The sequence below is a fragment of the Pantherophis guttatus genome, chromosome 2, assembly GCF_059756535.1.
Source record: "Pantherophis guttatus breed Tessera chromosome 2, ASM5975653v1, whole genome shotgun sequence".
Classification (NCBI taxonomy): Eukaryota; Metazoa; Chordata; class Lepidosauria; order Squamata; family Colubridae; genus Pantherophis; species Pantherophis guttatus.
This window is the reverse complement of record NC_142064.1, coordinates 231,750-250,959: the sequence shown is the minus strand read 5'-3', so window position 1 is coordinate 250,959 and position 19,210 is coordinate 231,750. Positions and strand designations below refer to the sequence as shown.

General features: G+C 55.8%; 2 protein-coding genes across 3 annotated transcripts in view; one reads left to right on the top strand and one right to left on the bottom strand.

The window, feature by feature from the left end:
* The window catches only part of RGP1 (RGP1 partner of RAB6A GEF complex), a 32,630-nt gene extending 23,747 nt beyond the window's left edge, over positions 1-8,883 (bottom strand). The window contains exon 1 of one of the 2 annotated variants that reach the window (XM_034441882.3): positions 8,720-8,883. In XM_034441882.3, the coding sequence (XP_034297773.2) occupies positions 8,720-8,835 (116 nt within the window). In that variant the 5' untranslated portion in view covers positions 8,836-8,883. The remainder of the gene's footprint in view (positions 1-8,719) is intronic. The other variant, XM_034441883.3, reaches the window with a different exon arrangement.
* Positions 8,884-8,908: 25 nt separating this feature from the next.
* Positions 8,909-17,956, top strand: GBA2 (glucosylceramidase beta 2). Its single transcript, XM_034441881.3, has 17 exons — positions 8,909-9,197; positions 9,277-9,368; positions 9,473-9,588; positions 9,681-9,899; positions 11,988-12,227; positions 12,640-12,742; positions 12,816-12,969; positions 13,433-13,558; positions 13,925-14,100; positions 14,218-14,322; positions 14,555-14,662; positions 15,149-15,300; positions 15,383-15,489; positions 16,788-16,930; positions 17,004-17,119; positions 17,200-17,391; positions 17,473-17,956. The coding sequence occupies exons 1-17, from the start codon at positions 8,980-8,982 to the stop codon at positions 17,701-17,703; spliced, it is 2,598 nt and encodes an 865-aa protein (XP_034297772.2). The 5' UTR covers positions 8,909-8,979; the 3' UTR covers positions 17,704-17,956.
* Positions 17,957-19,210: the final 1,254 nt, after the last annotated feature.

Below are 19,210 nucleotides of genomic sequence, written 5' to 3'. Positions count from 1 at the left end.
AAGGATTACTTCAAAATACCCAAAATTGTGCAAGATTGCCTAAATCTTTTTTTGATATATGGATATGGAGTTTCTATACGTACTATAGAAAAAATAGAATACAACGGTAAAGAGGTATATCAACAAAATATGATTAAAAAAGCCTTTTTAGAATTCTATACAAAGTTATATGCTAGTGATACAATTCAAGACAAAGATATAGACAGATATTTACAGGAGGAGAATATCCCTGTAATTACACCAGAGCAAAGGGAAGGACTGAACCAACAAGAAATTATCTTAGCAATTAAACAGTTAAAGGGGGGTAAAGCTCCAGGCACAGATGGACTGACAGCTGTTTATTATAAAAATTTTCAGTTAGAAATGGTAGAACCACTTATTTATTTATTTATTTTATTGAATTTGTATACCGCCCTACTCCCGAAGGACTCAGGGCGGTGAACAGCCATGGAATAAAATATATAAATACAAAATTTAAAATAGATTAAAACGAAAATTAAATAATTTGGCTGAACAAATTTAAAACCCCAATAATTTAAAACCAAATTAAAATTTCCATTTAAAAAGGGGAAAAACTTAGGTCAGGCCGGCTTGGTGAAATAGAAAGGTCTTAAGCGCGCGACGGAAGGTACGCAGATCCGGGATCCTCCGTATCTCCGGGGGAAGCTCGTTCCAGATCGTAGGTGCCCCCACAGAGAAGGCTCTCCCCCTGGGGGCTGCCAGTTGACACTGTTTGGCCGACGGCACCCGGAGGAGCCCCTCTCTATGGGAGCGTACTAGTCGGTGGGAGGCTATTGGTGGTAGCAGGCGGTCCCGTAAATAACCAGGTCCTAAGCCATGGAGCGCTCTAAATGTGATAACCAAAACCTTGAAGCGCACTCGGAAGACCACCGGGAGCCAGTGCAGCTCGCGCAGGAGAGGTGTTACATGGGAGCGCCACGTCGCTCCCATCACCACCCACGCGGCCGCACTCTGCGCCAGTTGGAGCCTCCGAGTGCACCTCAAGGGGAGCCCCATGTAGAGAGCGTTACAATAGTCCAGACGGGAGGTGACGAGGGCATGAGTGACCGTGCGTAACAAGTCCCGATCCAGAAAGGGACGCAACTGGCGGATCAGGCGAACGTGATGAAAAATCCTCCCGGTCACGGCCGTCAAGTGCTCTTCTAAAGACAGCCGTGAGTCCAGGAGGACACCCAAGTTGCGAACCCTTTCCGTGGGGGGCAATGATTCGCCCCCAATAGTCAGCGATGGCACCAGCTGAATTAGCCAACTATCGTCCGGTCTCCAACCTTCGTTTTGTGGCGAAGGTTGTTGAGAGCGTGGTGGCACGACAGCTTCCCCGACACCGGGATGAAGCTATCTATCTGGACCCGTACCAGTCGGGCTTCAGGCAGGGGCACAGCACAGAAACGGCATTGGTCGCGTTGGTGGATGATCTCTGGAGGGCTCAGGACAGGGGTTGTTCCTCTGTCCTAGTCCTATTAGATCTCTCAGCGGCTTTTGATACCATCGACCATGGTATCATGCTGCGGCGGTTGAGGGGGTTAGGAATAGGGGGCACCGTTCTGCGGTGTTTCTCCTCCTTCCTCTCCGACCGCTCGCAGTTTGTGTTGGCAGGGGGACAGAGGTCGACCTCGAGGCATCTCGCATGGGGAGTGCCGCAAGGGTCGGTCCTCTCGCCCCTCCTGTTCAACATTTATGTGAAGCCGCTGGGTGAGATCATCCGTGGTTTTGGGGTGAAGTGTCATCTGTACGCTGACGACACTCAGCTGTACATCTCCACCCCAGACCACCCCAACGATGCCCTTGATGTGATGTCTCGCTGCCTGGAGGCCGTGCGGGTCTGGATGGGGAGGAACAGGCTCAGACTCAACCCTTCCAAGACCGAGTGGTTGTGGCTCCCGGCGTCCCGATATAGTCAGCAGGTGCCATCGCTGACTATTGGGGGTGAATCTTTGCCCCCCACAGAGAGGGCTCGCAATCTGGGTGTCCTCCTGGACGCACGGCTGTCTTTAGAAGAACATATGACGGCCGTGGCCAGGGGGGCCTTTTATCAGGTCCGCCTGATTCGCCAGTTGCAGCCCTTTCTGGATCGGGACGCCCTGCGCACAGTCACTCACGCCCTTGTCACCTCCCGGTTGGACTATTGCAATGCTCTCTACATGGGGCTCCCCTTGAAGAGCACTCGGAGGCTCCAACTGGTCCAGAATGCGGCCGCGCGGGTGGTTATGGGTGCAACTCGTTGCACCCATGTGACACCCCTCCTGCGCGAGCTGCACTGGCTCCCAGTGGTCTTCCGGGTGCGATTCAAGGTGTTGGTTACCACCTTTAAAGCGCTCCATGGCATAGGACCCGGGTACCTTCGAGACCGTCTTCTGCCACCAATAGCCTCCCACAGGCCAGTCCGCTCCCACAGAGAGGGTCTCCTCAGGGTGCCATCGGCCAAGTCATGTCGGCTGGCGACACCCAGGGGGAGGGCCTTCTCTGTGGGAGCCCCAGCCCTGTGGAACGAACTGCCCCCGGAAATTCGTAAGATTTCTGACCTCCGGGTATTTCGCTGCGCACTCAAGACCCTATTGTTCCGCCAGGCTGGGTTAGCAACATAATTTTTAATTGGATGTTTTAAATTTTTGGGGTTTTAAATTAAGCCAAATTATTTAATACTTTTAAATTGTTTTAAATTGATGTTTATTTTGTTTTTAAATAGGCTGTACACCGCCCTGAGTCCTTCGGGAGAAGGGCGGTATAGAAATAAAATTATTATTATTACTATTATTATTATTATTATTATTATATCGGGACGTCGGAAACCACAGCCACTCGGTCTTGGATGGGTTGAGCCTGAGCCTGTTCCTCCCCATCCAGATCCGTACGGCCTCCAGGCACCAGGACATCACTTCAAGGGCATCGTTGGGGTGGTCTGGGGTGGAGATGTATAGCTGGGTGTCGTCAGCGTACTGATGGTACTCCACCCCGAAACCACGGATGATCTCACCCAGCGGCTTTACATAAATGTTGAACAAAAGGGGCGAGAGGACCGATCCCTGTGGCACCCCACATATAAGGGGCCTCGGGGTCGACCTCTGCCTCCCCGTCAACACAGACTGCGACCAGTCGGAGAGAAAGGAGAACCACCTTAGTACGGTGCCTCACACCCCCAACTCTTCCAACCGGTGCAGCATGATACCATGGTCGATGGTATCAAAAGCCGCTGAGAGGTCTAACAGGACCAGGACAGAGGAGCACCCCCTGTCCCGAGCCCTCCAGAGATCATCTACCAACGCGACCAATGCCGTTTCCGTGCTGTACCCAGGCCTGAAGCCCGACTGGAACGGATCTAGATACGTCGTTTCATCCAGGTACTGGGGGAGCTGTTTCGCGACCACACTCTCAACAACCTTTGCCACAAAACGAAGGTTGGAGACTGGACGATAGTTAGCCAATACTGCCGGGTCCAGGGAAGGCTTCTTGAGGAGAGGTCTCACCACCGCCTCTTTCAAGGTGGCAGGGAAGACACCCTCACCCAATGAAGCATTTATAATCCTCTGGAGCCAGCCTCGTGTCACCTCCCGGGAAGCCAGCACTAACCAGGACGGGCACGGGTCCAACAAACATGTGGTCGCATTCAGTCTACCCAGAATCCTGTCCACGTCCTCAGGGGTCACAGGATCAAACTCATCCCAAATAACATTCTCAGGACCTGCCTCCGTCATCCCCGCTGGATCTACCCAGTCGGAGTCCAGATCTTCCCGAATCTGAGTGATTTTGTCATACAGATACTGAACAAAATCCTCGGCTCTTCCCTCCAAGGGGTCCTCCCGCGCTTCCTGGTGGAGAAGGTAGCGGGTCACCCTAAACAGGGCGGCCGGGCGATTATCTGATGACGCAATAAGAGCAGCAAAATGGGTACATTTTGCTGCTTTTATCGCCACTAGGTAATTCTTAATATGAGATCTTACCAGTGTCCGGTCAGATTCAGCACGACTGGCCTTCCAACTACTCTCTAGCCGTCTTTTCCGGCGCTTCATCTCCCTTAGCTCCTCAGTGAACCAAGGAGCCAGGTGAGATCGGCACTGGGTCAGAGGCCGCAAAGGCACGACTCGATCCAGAGCTCCAGCAGCCGCTCTATCCCAGGGCGGGGGGGGGGTGCAATCCGCGATGATGCCAGCGCCCCACCACAGCCTCCACCGCAGCCGCTGCCCCAGCCATCGTGCTGGCGGGCTCCCCAGCATGGGAGCATGCCATTTTACTGTCTCCGCTGCTGCTGCCACCACCGTCCATAAACCGCGGACGCCGCCCTTCTCGCCCTTCTTGCAGCGACCACGGATCAGCTGTTCCTCGGAGCCTTGCTGTCACGCTGTTTTCGGCAGTTTAAAAACGCCTCAGAGAGCACAGAAGCTCTCAATCCACTGGCCTCAAGTAACGCTTGCTGGGCAAGGGGGTCTAGATGATCAAACGGCCCCCGGAGCTCCCCACAAGCCAAAAACCCCCATCTCTACCTCGGCAGACTTAGAGCCAGATCGCCATCTTGGAGCATGCGGCTCCAAGGAACTATTTTGCAAGATTCAAGCCGGAGATGTACCCCCTTCGTGGAGAACAGCTTTTATTTCATTCATTCCAAAGGAGGATCAAGACCGTAGTCAAGCTAAGAATTATAAGCCAATATCGCTTTTAAATACTGATTACAAGATTTTTGCTAAAATATTAGCAAATAGGTTAATGGTAATCATGCAACAAATGATTCATAATGACCAATCTGGATTTATAAGTGGGAGACAAATGAAAGGTAATGTAAGACAAATTGTAAACTTATTGGAATACTTTGAAAGGAACAACCAAGACCCTGCAGCGCTTATCTTTTTGGATGCGGAAAAGGCATTTGATCGATTGAATTGGCAATTTTTATTGAAAATAGAAAAGATGCAGTTTGGAGAATACTTTACACAATCTATTAGAGCAATATATCAGAGACAAACAGCACAAATAATAATTAATGGTGGTTTAACAGAAACTTTTAAAATTGAAAAAGGAACAAGACAGGATGCCCTTTATCACCGTTATTGTTTATTTTAACTTTGGAACCTTTATTGAATAAAATGCGAGGGTCAAATAAAATAAAGGGAATTGTTTTTGCTGGGCATAATTACAGATTGTACGGTTATAGGGACTAAATTGATTTTAAATTTAATAACTGCAGCTAGACTTTTGGTGGCGCAATATTGGAAGAAGGAAGATTTGCCTACTATTGAAGAATGGACATTAAAAGCAAATCTGGCAGAAATGGCGAAGATTTCAGCATATTTGAAAGATCACTCTCAAGAAAGATATATATTGGAATGGAGAAGATGGATTGATTATATTCAAAACAAATATCAGACTAAAAAGTATCAAATAGCTTATAAATGAATAGAAAAATTAAGAGTATTTATGTTTAGTTAGTAAAAGGGGAGTTAAAGTGTGAAGGGGGGGATAGGAATCCTTAGTTTATTAGCTTAGTTTAGCATATGATTGTTAATTGTTATACCCTGGATTTTGTTCTGGGAAGTTCGGGGTGGGGGTGTGGGGGTAAGGAAGGGGGTGGGGGGTGGGGAAATACTTGTAAAAAAATTTTTGTTTTTTTTTTTCTTTCTGTAAAACTCTTTAATAAAAAAAAAAGAAAGAAAATTGTGAATGGAGCTTTTTAATATTTAAGCGATTGTACCTATCTATGACCGGATCGAGACTTCGCTCTTGAAACATATATTTTATATTTTATGTTGAAAAAAAATTAAAAAAAATACTTTTTTTTTTTTTAAAAAAAAGAATAAATTGAAAACATCTGTTGTATTTGTGGATCTCACAGCAGCATACGATACAGTATGGAGGGAGGGCCTATTAAGCAAATTCCTCCACACTGTCCCCTGTAGGACTATGGGCCGCCTAATAAATAACATGCTTTCAGCAAGGACCTTTCAAGTTATTATGGGTGACAAAATCACTAAGCAAAGACACCTGAATAACGGACTCCCTCAGGGCTCTGTGCTGGCCCCATCTCTATTTAACTTATATATTTCCGATATAGCACCCACGCTATCAACAAAGTTCTCTTATGCTGATGACCTGGCATTACATATAGCCTCAAGGACATCGAAGCTACAGAAGCCATACTTACAGCCCACCTTACAACTTTGAGCACATACTTCCACCAATGGAGGTTAATCCCAAGCGTAAGTAAAACAGTTACATCATGTTTTCACCTTAACAACAAATTGGCAAAAAAAGAACTCAATGTATACTTAAACAACAAACTGCCCCCATATGAGGCAACACCAAAATACCTGGGGGTTACCTTAGACAGGACTCTGTCTTTTAAAAAACATATTCAGAATATGGCTGCCAAGGTTAACAGCAGAAATAACATTCTACAAAAACTATGCGGAACAACTTGGGGAGCTTCAGACACAACTGTTCGATGTGCAGCCCTCGGGCTTTGCTACTCTGCAGCGGAATACTGCGCACCTGTATGGATAATTACTGGGTGCATAAAATCTACACTTAGTTACTGGCTACCAGTTCTTAGTCACATACTTCCCCCGCACTTACGACAAGAAGCTCTCATTTGGGAGTATAGTAAGATCCTGTTAAATTCCTCTCTACCCATTCATGGCTACATTCCTGATCTCTTAAGATGCCGATTAAAGTCAAAAAACCCACCACTCTTGACAGCGCTTAAGCTGATGGCCGATCATCAGAACACCACACAAAAGTGGATGGAAGTGTGGAGTAGCTATTCCCAAGATATCTCTGAGCATATTAATCCTAATAGTATACCTCCAGGATTTAATCTACCCCGACACATAATGGGTGACATACAATAGAATTCGAACGACTCAAGGGGTGTGAGCCAACTCCTTGTATAAATGGGGAAAGATACCTTCAGCACAATGTGATTGCACCCCCCCACACACACACAGGCTATCCAACATATAGTGAGGGAATGCTCTAACAGAAGGTATCCAGGAGATGTTAGGGACTTCCTCTGTGTAACAACGACAGCTACTGACTGGATCTTCAAACTCGACATTAAACTCTGAAATGTTATTTCTGTTTTCCTCTTAGGTTTTCTTACTTTTTTAAAAAAAATGTTTTAATTGTTTTAACCTGTAAAAATGAAGTGTTTTAATATTGTGTGTGACCAGCCATACACTAAATAAATAAACTGGGAGCTCCTTGGGCTGCACATACAATGCTGTTAGTGTGTGAGCTGCATTGGTTGCCAGTTTGCTTCCGGATCAAATTCAAGGTGTTGGTAGTTACCTTTGAAGCTCAGGGTATCCAAGGAGGAGACTAGCCCAACCCCTCACAGCAGTGGAAGATGCTATGGATATCCTGCTATGGATCCCATCTGTTCAGGAACAGAAGCAGGCAGGTCAAGGAGGAGAGTCTTTTCTGCTGTGGCCGTGTCTCCCCCACTCCCCAGGTGAAAACTGCCCCCTCCATTTTGGCCTACTGGGAGGGAATCAAAACTTTACCCACTGACCTTGGGCCCCAAGGGGGGCAGTAAAAAGTCCTCATTCCCATCCCATCCAGCTCTTGTAGGCATGGTTATAGTGCAGCTTTTGATAACATTTTAATGTCAGCTCCTTTTAATCTTTAAATTATTTTTCACTTGTTTCTATCATTTATAAGCCACCCGGAGTAGGGGAGGTGGGTGGCACAGAAACCTAATAAATAAAAATAAACAGGGAGATGAAACGGGATCCCCCCAGATCCTGCCTGGGCTCCGTTCCCGTCACTGCATTATTGTTTAGCTCTATGAATGCAACCAAGAGGGCTGTACCCACGGGAGACCCTCGGCGAGGGGGCACTGCGTCCCTCCCTTCACCTACACACAGCTCCCTCCACCGAGGGCCACAGATGCAGTCCCAGGACTTCATCAAGGAGGCAGCTACCATCAGCCTCTCAAAGGCCGATCTTTGCCGGGTTTGGACCCTCAATGCCATCCGCCAAGGCTGATGAGTCTATCCCGATGGCTCTCGACAGACTCGAACCCTGGACCCTATCTAACAAAATGAAATTCAACCTAGAGAAAAGGTTACCCTTCTTAGGCAGGAAAAACCCACCGCGTAGGTCCAGTTAGGCGAAACCCGGCTCAACCACCGCAGTAACTGCAGAGTTACTAGGCCGCGTTAACAGAGGGACAGAAGCGGGATCCGAGGCGAAGGGTTAGTAGCCCGCTTGGAATATCCGGTTCTGGCCACCGCAATACAGAAAAAGCGCGGAGACCCTGGAAAGAGCGCAGAGAGAAGCAACCAGGAGGGCCCGGGAGGCTAAAAGGCACCAGGAACGGTGGCAAGAAGCGGCTAAATCCGGGTGACTGAAAAGGGGGCCTGGGGGCGTCCCAGCGTTTGAGGGGCTGCCCCGAAGAAGGCGGGCGGGGCCAGAAGGCAGGAGCAGCAGCGACGGAGGGAGAGAAGCAGCCTGGAATTAAGGAGGGAATTCCGGCCAGTCAGGGCAACCGGCCTTCTCCATCCCGGGAGCTTTTGAAGAAGAGGCCGGACAGGGCATCAGGGCTCCTGCCTGGGAACGGCGGTGGCGCTACAGGGACGCCCGACTCTCATTCGGCTAGGAAACCGGGATTTTAACGCGGGGCGGGGCGAAGGACCGAGACGAGGCGCGGCCTGCAGCGGCCCTCTCAGTGCCGGAGGGAGCGGGAGCCCCCCCCCCGCCCGGGGCGTACCTGGAGGCGGAGGTGGCGTCGGGCGGGAGCGGGTTGCGCAGCGTCACCAGGCACTCCACAGCCTCCCCGGCCAGGAAAGCGGCGCCCCGCAACAGCGACGCCGACACCTCGATCATGGCCGCGGAGGGCGGGGCCGGCCACGTGGACGGGCGCACGCGCACTCGCTCTCCGGGGCGGGGCCGTCGGTCCGGCCCCGCCTCCTCCGCTTTCCGCCTGGGTGCCGCCGGTGGCTCCGCTGCGCCGCGTCGGCCGATCCCGCCATGGCGTCCGGGGGCTGCGCGGGCTGCGGGCGGGGCGCGCCCGGGGAGGCGGCGGCGGAGCTGATGAGCCTCTACGAGGGCCGGGCGGCGGGGCGCGGCGTGCCGCGGTTCGGGTGGCGGCTGTGCCTGGCCCACCGCTTCGCCGAGCGCAGGAAGCCCCTGCAGGCCGGCGACGTCTCCCCCGCGCACGCCCTGCGGCACCTGGGGCTGGCCTTCAGGTAGGGGCGCCCCTTCCCCGGAGGGCGGCCGGGGAGCCCACCCCACCCCCGGCTGACGCTGCCTTCCCCCCCCTCGCAGGTACCTCGGCTGGTGGTACCGGAAGACGCGCGTGGAGAAGCGGCAGCCCTTCATCGACCTGCTGCAGCCGCAGCCGCTGCGCCCGATCTACGGTAGGGTAGGGGCCGGCCGGGGGGTGGGGAAGCGCCGTCCAACGGCTCCTCCAAGGCCGGCCTTCCTTCCTTCCTTCCTTCCTTCCTTCCTTCCTTGTCCGCAGGCTGCCCGCTGGGGGGCCTGGGCGGCGGCACCGTCACGCGCGGCTGGCGCGGGGACTTCTGCAGGTGGCAGCTCTCGCCGGGCATGTACCAGCACCGGGCCGTAGCGGCGGACCAGGTGGGTCGGGCGGGGAGGCGCGCCCTGGGGCTCCCCCGGTGCGGCTCTCGGCTGCGGCGCCCTGACCGCCGGCCTCTCCCTTCCCGCCCCAGTTCACGGTCTGCCTGCGGCGGAAGGGCCGGACGGTCTACCAGCAGGTGCTCTCCCCCGAGAAGCCCAGCCGGCTGCAGGGCTGGAACTGGGGCTTCTGCGGCCACTACGCCTTCTACCACGCGCTCTACCCGCGCGCCTGGACCGTCTACCAGCTGCCCGGGCAGGAGGTGGTGCTGACCTGTCGGCAGATCACGCCCGTCATCCCGCACGACTACCAGGTGAGCCCCCCACCAGGCCCCCTTAATGGGAGCGCCCCCTGGGGAGGAAAGCCCCGCCCCACCGGCAGCTGCATCGCTGCCTCCTGCCCCTCCCCCGCTTGGCTTCCCAACCACACACCTGCTGGAATTAATTGCTCTCATCCGGAGAGAACATCCCGCCCTGGGCTGTGCAATTTATAATCAGCCTGTCAAAATCTGACTGTTGAGTAATTACATAAAGTGCAACTTCACGCTTGAGGATTCAATTTAGAAGGTAGCTGATCCAGCGAGTAGAGTGGCTATAGAGGGGCTCCTCTAGGTGACCCCCACGCTCCACGCCCCCACTCCCTGGCCCTTTTCCAGTCCATGGAGGCCAAGGGCCAGCGTGAGGCCACAGGGAAGGAAGGGCTCAGCCAGAAAGAGCAGTATTGCCTGGGCAGAAGGGACAGCCGTGCCTTCCAGGAAAGGCAACCTCCGGAGAACCTGCTGCTGTGCCCCTTGGGGCTTTAAAGCTGATCGTTAGCACTTCAGATTGCACTGGGAAAGCACAGCAGGGGCAGAAAGCACAGGCAAGCCCAAATTACATGCACCATCATGTTCTGGACTGGTTGAAATTTCTGGGGGGTCTTTGATGGTCGTCTGATGTGCAGAGTATTGCAGGGATCCAAAGGGAAGCAACTGGGGTGTGGATAAGCTTGAGCAGGGCCTCCCGGTCCAGGAATGGGTGCAAGCAGAGTGCAAGATAATCCTGGACAAAGATCCCGCTTGCCACGGCTTGGCTGCCACTTCTTCCCCCAGCAGGAGCCAGAAGTCCAGCGCTTTCCCATCGAGAGTTAAGGGTAACAACTCTCCAGATTCTGGGGAGACCCAAATGCCCAGAGCCCCTCTATCTTGCTAGGACTGAGTCCCTGCCAATTCCCCCCCTGCCCTCCCAACTGTCCCAGCTTCTGGGCACTGGAGATGCCTCCGAAGATGCCTAGGGCAGAGTTGCAGAATCGAGGGTCATCCTCACTGTATTAAAGACCCCCATGCGGTTGAATGACCTCCCCTAGGAGTTCATGTAAGTGGAAAGAGAGCTGAGAGACCCCACACGCACAAACAAAAGGGCTGGGCCTTTCCATGCCCCCCAACTCAACTGATTCCAGGCAAGGAGGAGGAAGAAGCAGCTCTCAACGTGGAACACCCCCACTCCCTTCCTCCGCAGTCACTCCGACAGCATACCATGGCTGATGGCACCAAAAGCCTCGGGGTGGGCCAGGAACAGGGGTGAAATGCTCCCGGTTTGGACCGGGTCGCCCGATCCGGTAGTGATGGCGGCGGGTGGTTCGGAAAACCAGTAGCAAAAATCCCTCCCCCCCCCCCCATGCCCAGTTGAGCTGTGCAATTATCAGAGCCTTTTTTTTTTTACTTTTAAAAGCATTTTTTCTACAATCTCTTCAGCCAAAAAAATACTTTTAAAAGAAAAAAAAACACTCTGATGATCGCGTGGCTCAGCTGGGATCGTCAGGGGCTTTTAAAAGCATTTTTTCTACAACCTCTTAAGGTTGTAGAAAGCCAGTCACATTACCCGCCCACCAAGCCGCGCCCACAGAACCGGTAGTAACAAATTCATCTGACTTTACGATCTCTTCTGCCACCATGGTTAAGTGAGTCACTGCAGTTATTAAGTGAATCATACCGATATTAAGTGAACCTGGCCTCCCCCATGTTGGGAGTTGGCTGGGAAAGTCGCAGAAGGGGTCACATGGCCTCAGGAGGCTGCTGCCATCGTAAAGATGTGCCGGGCGCTGGAATCCGGATGACCTGGCCGTGGGAATGCTGTCATGGTTGCAGGCGAGAATTACCAGTTATAGGTCATTTCTTTCAACGCCATTGTAACTTTGGCCACTAAACGTATGGTTCTAGTTTGAGGACTGTCTGTACATGGGACGGTCAATGCCTTCTAGCCAAAACTAGGTATGTCTTCTGGATTTGGGGGGGGGGGGTGTTAGCTTCTTAATCTGGTCACACTCAGGTGCTCCTGCAAGGAAGGTGGGGCAGAGGGGGGTGGATGAGGCTGGGCCACCCACTGGTCTGACCTCAGACGAGCCGCCCGTGTTGCATCCTTAGGACTCAAGCCTTCCTGTGGGCGCTTTCGTCTGGGAGGTGGAGAACGAGGGTGCAGAGGAGGTGGAGGTCTCCATCATGTTCACCTTCCAAAATGGCACGGAGACCAAGGAAGACCGCCGGGGCGGCCATTGGAACGAGCCCTTCAGCGTGGAGAAGGGCGGTAGCTGTGTCCATGGGGTGATGCTGCACCACGTGACTCCTGCAAACCCCTACACGCTGGCCATCTCTGCCCGAGAAAAGGTAGGCCCCCCCGGAGACCCCGCAAGGCTTAGAAACGGTCCATGGAAGCCGCTGGGACAGGAGCCTTCCATGGTCTTCGGGGCTGTCTCTTGCAGGCTGGCAGAGAGGCTTCTTGGAGCGCCAACAATGCCCCATTGTGGCTTCTTTGCCACATCCCTACTTACAAGGCCCACGTGGTGGGTGCATTCCCCACCTCTGGTGCCTCTGGGTTCTAGAAGGCCCCCTTGCTAGTACCCCACCTCCCTCCCCTCAGCCTGTTCTGGAGCTACCCTCTCATCGCCCATGGCTGCCCTGCTCCATTGCACCTCCCCGCCTCTATCTTCACCTCTGTCTCTGGGGAGGGAGGGAAGGGCCTGGCTTTTTATGCCCCTCTATCCTTCCCTTCTTTCTTGCCCCCCCCCTTCCCCCCCAGGCAGGTGTTGCTGTTACCCACCTCACGGCCTTCAATCCTGCTGGCAGCGGGCAGGAGGTTTGGCAGGATCTCTTGGCGGATGGCCGGCTGGCATCTCCTCATGGTGAGCCCTGGGCTGTAAGGTGGGCAGAGAAAGGCAGGAGGCCAGGTCCCTGATGCTCAGGGCTCTCTTGCAGGTCAGAGCCCCCCCACGGAGAAGGGGGAGGTCTGTGCAGCAGCCGTGTGTGCCACGTGCGTGGTGGCTGGTCACGGTCATGGGGTGCTGGAGCTGGGCCTGGCCTGGGACATACCTCGCATTCGCTTTGGATCGGGGGAGAAGGAGCATCGCAGGTGGGTGCTTCCTGGGAAGGGCAGACTCCCGGGGGTGCCTCTGTGCTTTGGGGGTGGACCTACTTTGGTGAACCACACAGCTCTGCCTGTGGGGAGGTGCCCAGGGCTGTGCCAGCATGCAGCACACTCATGGAGCTAACTCTAACCTGATCCAGAAAATGGGGCTGTCTCAGGACCACACTGCAGGGTTGGGGGGGGGGCAGCCCTGCTTGGCACAGACCTGGGCATCCTATGGCCTGTGGGTCTATCTGGCTGTCCCTGTCAGGCCTGTGGAGCAGGGGCAAAAGCCATGGCAGCAGCCACGCCACAGTCCCAGTTTCCCAGGCATCCCCTTGGGAAAATTGCTTCCCCCCCTCAGTCTGGAGGGTCCTCTGTGTGTGACGGGGACACCGCCTCTTGGCCGGGCCGTCTTCCCTACTGATGCTCTGGCTGGCTGAGGGTCCGTCTTCCTCTCTGCCCGCAGGTGGTACACCCGCTTCTTTGGCAGCGACGGGAACGCCTGCCCAGCGCTCTCCCACCATCTGCTCAGTCGCTACGGGGTCTGGGAGGAGAGGATTGAGGCCTGGCAGGGGCCCATTTTGGCAAACAGGTAGCGAGTGCCCTGTGGGTGAGGGGTTTTGAAGTGCAGGAAGGTGCCCAGCGCCAGAGTTTTCCTGCTCTCCCTTTGCTGAGGTGCTGCCATGGTCCACTCTGGCCAAATTAAGCTGCTTCCAGGCTGTCTCCTCCATCCCCCCGCCCTTGGTTGTTTCCCCCTGCCTGGGGCTGTCCAAACTCTGTGAGGTTGGGGGTGGGGCTGCTTCCCCCCCAACGGCTCTGCCTTGTTTCTGCTGAACTGATGGCTGTGCCCTCGCTCTTCCTGGGTCACTAGGCCAGGTGGGCAGGCATGCTGGGGGTCCTGGCCCTGGGGGGGGTTCTCTGGGCAGACCCACTGAGGTCCCACGTGTGTCTCTTGCAGCGACCTGCCCCCCTGGTACAAGTCGGCCCTCTTCAATGAGCTGTACTTTCTGGCCGACGGAGGTACCCTCTGGCTGGAGCTGCTGCCTGAGGACAGGGAGGCCCTGCGGCACACCCAGGGTCTCTCCCAGCTGCTCCCGGTCTTGCAAGAGTACGGGAGGTTTGCTTATCTGGAAGGTGAGGCTTTGCTTTGGGCCCTGGGCAGGGTGCATCTGGGCTTTCCCCCAGGAGGGAGCCCCTGGTCCTCCTGGGACGCCAGTGTGATTTGCAGCCACTGCTGCTTCCTCCTTCCAGGCCAGGAGTACCGGATGTATAACACCTATGACGTCCACTTCTATGCCTCATTTGCGCTTGCCATGCTGTGGCCCAAGTTGGAGCTCAGCCTGCAGTATGACGTGGGTGGGTGCCCTCCCCCTTGAGCTCCGAGTGGTCTTCCACGGCCAGCACTACAGGAGGTCTGGACCGAGGGATGCCCCTGGCAGGGGTGGGAAGGAATGCGCCCCCTTGAGCTGCGTTGTATGCTCCTGACGGCCTGGCCTGTGCTTGGCTGGCGACAGAGGCAGCGGGCTGGGCATTTGGACAGCTGCCAGAGCTGCTGCTGATGCCTTTGCCCTGCCCTGCCCTGCCCCAGCTGCTGCGGTGCTGAACGAGGATGCTCGCCCTCGGCAGTATCTCATGAGTGGACAGACGGCCCCAGTGAAGCTGCGCAATGTCGTTCCACACGACATCGGAGAGCCAGGTAAAGCACCTCCTGTCTGGACGCGGGTCGGGAGTCTGAGTCTGAGGAGCTCACAGCAGCAGCCCTTAGCAAGGACGCCAGCGGCTTCCCTCCCTCAGCTTGGGGCCTCGCTGCATGGGGAAGGGTCTGGACCTTCCTGGAGGCTGCCCCTCAGGAAGGCAGGTTGTCTCCAATTTGCCTGAATGCACCCCCAAGACAGCTTTCCCTGTGGCCGCTCTTGGGGTGAGCGGGGCTGTTGGGGGAGGAGATTGTGCGGCCCCCACCTTCTGTGCCTCTGGGTTGACGGGAGGAAGCCTTGGGCACCTCAGCAAAAGCCCTCAGAGGCTGTCAGCAGCTCAGAGGCTAGGGGGTCCCGGCCTTTGGGGGAAATCATCTGGAGTCCTTCCTTGGGGTGCTGAGGAGCATGTTGGGGCCACTTGCAAGTGGGGGGGATGAGGCTTTCTGGGAAGATGGGCTGCCACACCTTCTCCTGCTCTCTTCGGCCAGACGACGAGCCCTGGCAGCGGGTCAATGCCTACCTTATCCATGACACAGCCACCTGGAAGGACCTCAACCTGAAGTTTGTGCTGCAGGTGTACCGGGACTACTTCCTCATGCAGGACACGGCCTTCTTGCAAGACATGTGGCCTGTCTGCCAGGTGCAGTGGTGGGGAGGGCAGGGACTGCCAGCCACCCAGGGGTCCCTGCGGACCCTTCCTCAGACTCCTTTGCCACCCTCAGACCGTGATGGAATCAGAACTGAGGTTCGACACAGACGGAGACGGCCTCATTGAGAACTCGGGCTTTGCTGACCAAACCTATGATGCCTGGGTGGCCACCGGAGCCAGGTGGGTGACGGGCCAGGGGCCCTGCCCCCCACCCCATCCTAGAACCCAGCCCAGAAACATCTTCCTGCGGGGTGTCGGGAGCCCCCCTCCAGCCTCTGTGTGGAAGGGCTGACAGAGCTCCTCTCCCCGCACACCGGCTGCTGTGGGGCTCGGGGCTGTTGGGCTGGCACCCATTTCTTGCTGTCTCTTCTTATTTCCTTTCCCCTAAGTAGCGGGGGTGGGTGGTCTTCTCTCAAGGGCTTTGAAACATGATCCTGAGACCCCAGTGCCCAGGGTAAAAGATGCCCAGGTGTACTTGTGGTCACTCCTGGTTCTCTTGCGGCTGCCCAACGATTCAAGGCTGATTCCTGCTTGAGTTCCCCCTTCCCCCAGGAAGTGGCCTCTTGGCAGCTACGCCCCTCCCGGAGGGCCCGCTTGCCTTCACCGGCTGAGACACTTGCAAATGTCCCCGCCTGCCTCCCCCTGCACACCGTCCCTGGGGCTTTTGGGCTCTGCTGGCTGGGTGCCCCGATATCATGCTTCCATGGAGAGAAGGGCTCCCTTGCTGATGGGGCTGGGCATCCTGGTGCCCTGTCTGGGTGAGGCCGAGGAGGACAGAGGCGGGTGCCCTGCTCTGCAGAGCTGGCAGAACTAAGGGGGAACCACCGCAGCAACAAATCACATGGCCTTGATCCAGGGCGTCCTCCGTGGCCTCTGCACCTGTAGCATCGGGGAGGGAGGGAGGGGATTGCCTGGCGGGAAATAGCTGGAGGCGTCAGAAGGCCTGAGTGCCCCTGAAGGAGGTACCACCAGGAACAGGTTCCCCCCCCCCCCCACACACACACACACAATTCCACCGGGTGGCCGGTGGGATGTAAAGCAACCTCAGCCTTATGGGATTCTGCTGCAGTCGACGCCAGCCTTGTGAGGTGGATAAGGTCAGAAAAGGGTAGAGCTCTCCCTTTAAGGAGATGGGCTCTAGGGATCGATCCTTCTTCCACCTCTGGCAGTCAGCAGCGAGAACCTAGCTGAGCTGCTCCTGAGGGGTTTCTCATTGCCCCGTCCGCGTTCTTTTTTGGGGGGTCCCCTTCCCAACCCTCCTCACCAGCCAGCTGCCAGCAGCAGATTCTCGGAACAAAGCAGCCCAGCCGTCTGCCCTCCTGATGCCAGGGAAGAGGGCAGCTCTGAGTGCCCAGCCACCACTCTGAGGGATGCAGGAGTGGGTCTCCCTGCACACACACACGCACCCGGTTGGGAGAGGCCATGGGCAGGCGCCTCTCGTCCCCTCCTTTGGGCAGCCCTCTCCTTTGCTTCACCAGTGCCTACTGTGGCGGCCTCTGGCTGGCGTCCGTTTGCGTGATGTGCAGAATGGCGGAGGCCTTGGCAGACGGCCCGGCCCTGGAGAGGTACTCGGGCATCCTGGCTAAGGGTGCGGCAGCATTTGAGCGGCTGCTCTGGAATGGTAGGTCTGGGCCGGGCCAGGCGGGTCAGCAAAGCCGGAAAGAGCCCCCAGTCACCACCTTTCCCCCTTGCAGGGAAGTACTACAACTATGACAGCAGCCGCGGCCCCTCTTCGGACAGCATCATGGCGGACCAGCTGGCCGGGCAATGGTTCCTTCGGGCGTGTGGGTTGGGCGAGGGGCAGTCCGAGGTGAGGACAGGGGTCAGGGGCCTTGGGAGGGGAGGGCTGTGAGCGGGAGTAGGCTCCACGAGTCCCTCTCTGGTCCGCAGGTGTTCCCTCGCAGCCACGTGCTCAGCGCCTTGAAGACCATCTTTGAGCTGAACGTGCTGGGCTTTTCGGGAGGGGCCATGGGAGCCGTGAACGGCATGCGCCCCTCAGGGTTGCCAGACACCTCCAGCCTGCAGTCGGACGAGGTGTGGGTGGGTGTGGTGTACGCCCTGGCCGCCACCATGATCCAGGAGGTGGGTGACGTGGGGGATGGGGGGAGGGCAGGGGTGCAGGATGCTAGCCTGACTGACTGGGCTTCCTCTCGCCTGGCACAGGGCCTGGTGCAAGAGGGCTTTTGCACTGCCGAGGGCTGCTACCGGACGGTCTGGGAGCGGCTGGGCATGGCGTTCCAGACCCCCGAGGCCTACTGTGAGAAGAAAGTCTTCCGCTCGCTGGCCTACATGCGCCCCCTCAGCATCTGGAGCATGCAGCTGGCCTTGGAGCGGCGGGCAGCAGAAGGGCAGCCCTTCCCAGCCCCACCTGCGGCCAAATGCATGGGCCCGTGAGCCAGGGGAGGCAGGCAGGCTGTCGCTTCCGCTTGGCCCTCCTGAGCCAGAGCAGGTCCACGGTGCCAACCGGTCCGCCTTGGGCGGTATGAAGGAAGCCCCTCCCCCCGACACAGGGCAGAGCTGAGCTGTTGGGCAAGGGGGCAGTTAAGACGTCTCGGCATTCTTTTGATTTGCACACAATCACGTTCTATATAATCTGAAGTTATTTTTAGATACTGAATAATTTTAATTTAAAATAAATTGAACTTGGCAAGAAGGCTTTGCAGAACCCTTGATGTTGGCCATGACATACAAAGGCAGGAGGGGGCCATTACCTGGGTGCCCCTGGTCGGGCATAGATGGAGCTCCTTCCTGCAGACCTGGTCCTTCCCAGGGGTGGGGTGGTGTGCTTCTCTCCATCTTCCAGGGCAGGGGGTTTGCTGCAGCCGTGCTGCCAATCTCTGCCAGTGCCCTGCCAGCCTGTCCAAATTCTTCTAGGACTTCTGGAGACTTGGGCACAGGTGTTCATCCACTGGGAGGGGGCAGCATCTAGCTGAGCAGCTGGGCTTGGGCAAGAGGGAACTTGCCTGCAAAGGGCTGACATTGCCTTCTTCTGAAAACATTCAAAGTTTGGCCAGTCCTGTGTGAACGGTGTACTTAAGTGGCCTCATGGACCTAATCTTTCACCTCTGTTCATTCACACAAACGCAGAAGGTGGAACTCCATCTCATTCTTGCCCTGTGAGATCAGCACGCTTGCCTGCCCTGACCTCGCAGTCATTGTGGCGTTCAGACGTGGCTGAGATGTGGCTTTCTGGCAGCTGGGAGCAGAGGACCTGTGAGTGGTTCTAGAGGGGGCCCTGGTTGAGAGGGGAGGATCTCTCAGTGATCCACCCAGAGGAGGAGCTGTGTGCCTCCTGGAAAGCTTAGCAGCAGGATTGGGCGCTGGGCACCCTGAGGGCTTCCTGGCAACCGTGCCGCATCACTCGGCCTCAGCCCAGGGCTTCAGCTGCCTTGAACCCCACCTTCCTGGAAGTTCAGAAAAAGCCTCTGTGCTTCCCCACTGGGGGGGAGAGGTGAAGTCACCTGTTGTGGGTGTCCCTGCACCCCAAAGTGTGGCTCTCGAGACACAGCATTCCATTCAGAGGACAAGGCCCAATTAGTAGTGCCCTCTGGAGGCTAAGCTGAGACCCCCGTGTGGCCAATCTTAATGCTGCCCCACCTGGTAGGGAAAGCCTCTGTACCGTCCGTAGGGTCGGCTACAGCCCTCTTCTGGCAACAGTGTGAACCACAGGGAGCTGCCGAATGTGACACACCGCCATTGCCCAAAGGCCGACCTCTGGTGCAAGAGGCCACCTCACCTGCACCCAGCCCTGCCTAACTGCCAAGGAATCCCAGCACTGGGCAGGAAGGAGACTGCTGGGGCAGCACCCATTTCTACATTGCCGATGGAAAGTGCCTTGCCAAGACCCCCTGCTGCTGCTGAAGAGCCCAGGGGACCCTGAGGGAGAGAGAGGCTGGGTGCT